The sequence below is a fragment of the Octodon degus genome, unplaced genomic scaffold (genome assembly GCF_000260255.1).
Source record: "Octodon degus isolate 3935 unplaced genomic scaffold, OctDeg1.0 scaffold00004, whole genome shotgun sequence".
Lineage (NCBI taxonomy): Eukaryota > Metazoa > Chordata > Mammalia > Rodentia > Octodontidae > Octodon > Octodon degus.
The window spans coordinates 10064241-10070531 of NW_004524580.1; the positions used below are offsets into that span (position 1 = coordinate 10064241).

Genomic DNA, 6291 nt, shown 5'->3' on the forward strand with positions numbered 1-6291 from the left:
TTTTGGCCTCTGAAAAAGCTTAATCAATGAAAACTGACTCTTACAAAGTGTGATATAAATGTGTTTTATATTACAGGTTTGTCTTAGTGATGTATTTTATATTTGTATGCTCTAATGTTTGGTTTACTTTGACTCTTAAATAAATGTTGTAAAAAAATCAGAGAAAATACAAATTATACATTAACCAAAAACACTAAAAAATTGAAAGTTATAATAATACATTACAACTATTTTACTTCAAAAGGAAACAATTATGAAAATATAATGAAATATTTTCAGAAAAATAAAATTTCAAGTTAGAATTTGATAATTATTAAAAATTCAAATATTTGAATGAGTGTTTAAAATCTTTACCTGAATTGTTTTTAACCTTCCTTTTAATGGGAAAAATTTATGTTTCTTCTTGTCTTTAAAGGACTGCTTAATGGTGGGTCTACATACTTGTGGTGATCTTGCTCCAAATACCCTGAGAATATTTACTTCCAAGCCTGAAATCAAGGGAGTATGCAGTGTGGGTTGCTGCTACCATCTCTTATCTGAAGAGTTTGAAAAAGAGCATAAAGGTACAGAGTTCTCCATGTGTTGTCATCTATCATTTATCTAAAATGACTCTTTTGGTCATTATTATGCTTTGAAATAGTATATAGCAAGAGCATCTGCTTGTCATGCAAGTCTAATGCTACATTATTTCTGAAATTTGGTGCAGTGTCATTTTATTCTACTTTCTTTGGTCAAAAATGGTCTTAGTGAGTATTGTAACTTTGCAAATATTTGAAATTTTATGTAGCATATATTTTAGAGAACCTCTCTTTTAAAAAATTACTCATGAGGTATACTTTTAGTGAAAGTAATTTTGTCATGAATATAGAGTTTCAAGGTTTGCTTTCATCTTCAAAGCTTTCTCCATTTCTGAAGGACTGCTATTTCTAGAAAGAAAAGTTAATGTAAGAGTCGGCTTACTAGAATTTTAGCAAACTGCAAGACTAATTGCATTAAAATGACAGAAGTGTAACTATGCTCACGGGTTCAGAAAGTGCTTACAAAACGAAGTGTAGAATAGGTTGGCAGAGACTTTAGCATCACACAACCTTTCACCCAGAGTAGTTCCTGAAATACCTCTGTGTGGTGTGCTTTATGTTGTATCTTTCCATAAGGTATGACTTCAAAGCTGCAGGTTCAGATTACATAGTTAGTCTATTAATATTATCAGTTCCTTTTACATTAGTTTTAATAATGTCTTTTATCAATATTCAGCATTCTTGCTAAGAACTTTTAGGTTAGGAAGTTGTGTACATTAAATGTGATATTAGTTGTTCTTTTTCTCAGATTAAAGCCCAGGTGAATATGAAATTTTGATTATTTTTCACTTAGTCATGTTTAAAAAGTAAAATTCATAATTGTATAACTGTATTAAAATGAATCTAGGTAAAAAAGCCATCTTTAGAACTGGCAAAGATATCCATATGAGAGTTAAGTGAATTAGAATTACTTTGTCAGGATTTTGAGAAATAGCTTCTAAGAAAGGTACATAAAAATTAGGAATATATAGAAATAGAATGAGGAAAAATTGACAAAATTAACAGTGCAGTAGTTTAATTTAGAGGGGAAATGTGTAAATGTGTGTCATACTGAGTACAGAAATTTTAAGATAAAAATGAGAGGAAAAACTAAACCTAAAAGTAGAAAAAAATACATTAAATTATACATCCAAATATTTATATTATAGTATTTTACATATATATGTATATATTTCCTATTAAAAAGAGAAATATCTTTAATGTAAGCGAACCTGTACAGCTTTGGAACAGGGATATAGCTCAGTGGCACAGTCCCTGCTTGGCAAATGTGAGGTCCTGAGTTCGATTCCCAGTGCCCAAAAAAGAAAACCTGTGCGGTCTTAAAAATTTTTCTTAATCATTAATAGCATAAGATTTGGTGTAAGGACACACTGGCTTTGGGAATAATTTGTTCTTAGTTCAAGAGCTTTATGTTCTGTACCTAATGAGAAATGCATTTAATAAATGACCCAATTTAGAGACAGATGTAGATGTTCACATTTAAAGGCACCCCCCAGCACTTTAGATCTTTACTTTTGGCTGCTTGCTTTCCTCTTTCATCATCACTGCCAGCTAGGACAGGCCACACTTTGTTACGACTGTCATCTATAGTCCTGCGGACGCTCGCAACAGTGTTCTGTACCCCAACCAGTGTTCAGGGCCTGGATCTCATCTCCATACTTTCTCACCAAGAAGGTTTCCCTCTTTTGGCACAGTCCTCTACTTCCTGTCACACTTTTTGTCTACTTTCCTCATCTAATTCTCTTCTGGAGTGGTCTTGAAACCATGTCCTGCTGATTTACTATGTTTATTTAGTAACCTGTCCTTAAAGTTTGTTGTACAGGGCCACTGAGATAGCTCAGCTGTCTAAAACTCAGGCAAGCTTAGGGACCACGGTTCAATCCCTGGAACCACAGGCCATGCCTAGGGCAGGCTGAGTTGGCCACAAAATAAAATAAAATAGCTGAATAATGTTTATTGTACAGTTATAGGTTATATAATTTTATTTCTTCTCTGTCAGATTTTTTATCACATATGTAACATGAGTCCATTGTAGCAAACTTCATTACTTTAAGACAAGCAAGAACTTTCAATAGTGCACTTTTTATTTAATACCTGTTTCTTCAATCCCACTCGTAAAGAGATTAGCAAGCACTGCTTGCCAGGATTGAAGAAAATGAGGATTTTGAAATAATAACCCCTTTACTAATCCATTTTATATCACTCTTCAGATACCTCTTCCAACATGTTATTCCATTAAAGAGTACTTATCGGCCTTATATAATTAAAATGAATTTAAGTAGGACATAGTAAGGGCTGGGGAAATAGCTTGGCAGTCTAAGCACTTTAGGACCCAGGTTTGATCCCTGGTGCCACATGCCAGGCAGGCTCCAGAATCCAGGGCCTGCCATGCCAGCCACTGAAACCAGGCATGGCGGCAAACACTTATAATCCCCGTGCTGGGGAGGCTGAGCTAGTGAGACACTGTGCCGAATAAATAAATTAATAATTTTTTTTTTTTTAATTTTTGAGAAAGTAGGACATGCTGAGCAAAGAAGACTTTAAAGAGCTAAGTGGAGAAGCAGCTTGGTGCACTTGCTTATTATCACTCCCATTTCTTTCCTGCCAAGGAAGATCTGATATATTGAACATTTAGAGTAGAGTAGATTTTATTCATTTTTATGTCTTCAGAATAAGCACATTGACTGATATAGGCTAATGTTTATATACTGTATGTTGAACAAATTATTGAAAATAATTAACTAGGAATAGACAAAACAAGTCAGGGCCAGGGAGATGTCTCAGTAAACTAAGCACTTCTCTGGCAAGCGCAAGGGTCTGAGTTCAATCATCACCAGTTCCACAAAAAAATAAAATAATTTTTAAAAAAGAAAAAACAAGTCTCTCTTCCCTGTCTTGGCAGCTGCATTTCCTACAGGTAAAATGCTACAGTTGAATGGAACATTTACTGAGCAGTTACTTCAAGGAACCATATTTGATACTTTATGTTTACAAATTGAAAACCAGACTAATAGGCCAAAGAACATATAAAACTTGCGCTGAGATAGGCTATTATGTCTATGCCATTTTACAGCTGAGTAGCATCTAACTCAGTCTAAGAGGCTAAAGATATATTCCAGTGTTTATTTTGAAAAGTCAGTAGAATTTTCCCAAGTTTGGATTAATATTTCAATATTTTGTCTTAATATTGATTATTAAGCTGAAAGAGAACTAGGCAAAACTTTTTAAAAATATCAATATAATTTGATTGTTTTTCTCATAAAAGTAGGAACAGACTATGTGAGGATAGTACTGGTCACTGATCTAGATCCACAAATTCTTTCCGTCTTGCCCACTGAGCCACAATTTTGTTCAGCATCAGTTATGGGGAAGAGTGAGCCCTTTTGTAGTCTGAGAATTAAGTGAATTTCATTTACTCTAAATTATATTGATTTCATTGGCATAATAATGGGTATGGGACACAATTCTTAGCAATAAGGCATGAGGAACATGCCTTGTAAGAAGTTTCAGCTGATTTTTTTCTCTTTGAACACAAAATAAGAATGTCAATTTTCTGTCATTTGTATGTGTTTGTTTGGTTTAACAGATTATTAGCATCTGCTCACCATTGGCTTAAAATATATTCCACCAGAAAGTATTATTAATCTTTGTAGATCTAGTCTGAGGGATGGAAAGGTGGTTTTACTTTTGCTGTGAGTTTGTATGATTGTTTCAGTGACTAAAGAGAGCAGAAGTAGAAAAACATGATTTCAGATGCCTCAGGGAGGTTTATAAAGCTCTTTTCTGGCTTTCATAGGAGCCTCTATGAGGAGCACTCCTTGTCAAGGCACAGAATTTTGCTTCAATTCCTCTTACTCACTTTATTTCAGCCTATTTTCTGCGACTAGTACTATTTCTATACTCCAGATATTACGGAGCCTGAGTATCAGTGGCATAGCCCTTGAAAGCCCATAGCCTGACTTCATGTTTGTCCTCTGCCTTTAATGTCTTGTAAAGTGTATTAATGCATGAATTCCTCAACTTATGTTTTTGCTGGCACAATCATATCTTTCAGAGTCTTTATTTCTATATCAAATAGAAATTTGTCAAGTCCGAATGATACTTCTCCTAGCATATTTTATGTCACCTATAGGAACTTTAAATGAAAAGACTGGATATTTAATCTTATTTACTGTCTAAAGCTTTTAAAGAATTGCTATTGTTTCATTGTATTGAACTAGTTTACAGGTAAGTTTCAGCTGCAAGGGAGTCTGAAAAAGTGAATATTGGACTTTTTTGCTTCTTTTATGAGACAGGCAAAGTATAAAGGAGTAGAAATAACTTTTTGAGTAGTCTAACAACAGCATTTATAAAAACATCCTTTTTTCTTCTTCGTCCTCTAGACTTCCTTTCTTCCTCCACTCTTCTCTGTATAACTTCTCTTTTGTGTCCTGCTTTGGGGACTGAAAGGAGTAAGAAGAGAAGATTATAATCTCCTTAGACATTCTTGAGCTGTGAAATGCACCAAGTTATTTAATCATGGCTTGTGTAGTATTTCTCTCTCAACATTGACTCTGACATCCTGTCCAATAAAAAGCTCATCTTTAATATTTTTCTTTTAACACCTGACACTCATCATGATATGTGGTATATGTAAGCACTCCTAATGAGAATGATATGCAAATACATATATATATATATATATATATTTTAATATAGGTTCATGACAGATTAAAACTAAAGATACTTGATTAAGTATTTTAAGAATAAATAATTTCTTTGATAAAATTTAGGTCTTTACTTTTAAAATTATGTACAAGTTATCATGATCATAAATTCTCTCTTCATTATTTTTTTTTTTTTTCAAATCGGTAGGACACTTTCAATAATCAACACACTGCACACATTCTTCTTAGTGGTTAATTGCTGTACAAGATGCGGACTTGATATCCTATTTACAAACACCATTAGAAGAAATAATGCTATTCGTTAACAGAATATAACTATATATCTATCACAACCACTTTGAATACACAGATACAAAATGGACATTCACGTGTATACCCTTTTTTGTTAAGTTCCGTTATTTGAATATTATAGGTGTGTAAACTCAGCAAAATATTCTAAAAGAGTCCAGTAGCCCATAATAGTGTTGGGTCTTCCGCTTAACTGGCAATGTCAGAAGTTGTTGACCTGAATCCCCCACAGCTCAACATAACAGCATGGCTTTATTTCTTATATTTCCTTTTTATACTTTTCTTCTGGATGGTTAAGACCAAGGTAAAGCAGGACCTATGCAACAAGAGTTGTAGCTTTTGGGTGTGATAAGGTGGGTGAAATCCCCTCAGGATTAATCCTGAGATCCTGTACCTCAGATTGTAGAACCTTTGTCAGTGTCAGCCATTGGATGAATCATGGACAATGCTTGGCCATTGTGCTCTCTGTGAAAGCCTGAGAGAATGTTTTCTCTCCATGTGACTCTCCTTAAGCACGTTCTGCATCATCGATCACTTTCCTCTTTGGCCCCATAATCTCCTTGATCAGAAAATTTGGGGCACTACCAAGTTACATGATGTTACAGTACAAGTTCTCATATGTCCTGAGTCTTAATTGACCTTAGAAGGCTAGGGCCAAATGCTGACTTTCCTTGCAGCCCTCCTTTTTCTCTAATTTTGGTCTGCAAACTTAGGTTGTTAACCATCCAGAAGACAAGCTTGTTGTTATTATCGAACAA

At 34.2% G+C, this 6291-nt stretch overlaps 1 protein-coding gene across 5 annotated transcripts in view; it reads left to right on the forward strand.

The window, feature by feature from the left end:
• Mettl25 (methyltransferase like 25) overlaps positions 1-6291 on the forward strand; it is an 81965-nt gene that overhangs the window by 22128 nt on the left and 53546 nt on the right. For all 5 annotated transcript variants that reach the window (XR_002821307.1, XM_004623763.3, XM_023716246.1 and 2 more), the window contains one exon: positions 416-563. Coding sequence is in view for 4 of the 5 variants with exons in the window: in XM_004623763.3 (XP_004623820.1) it covers positions 416-563 (148 nt within the window). In the remaining variant the exon portion in view is untranslated. The remainder of the gene's footprint in view (positions 1-415; positions 564-6291) is intronic.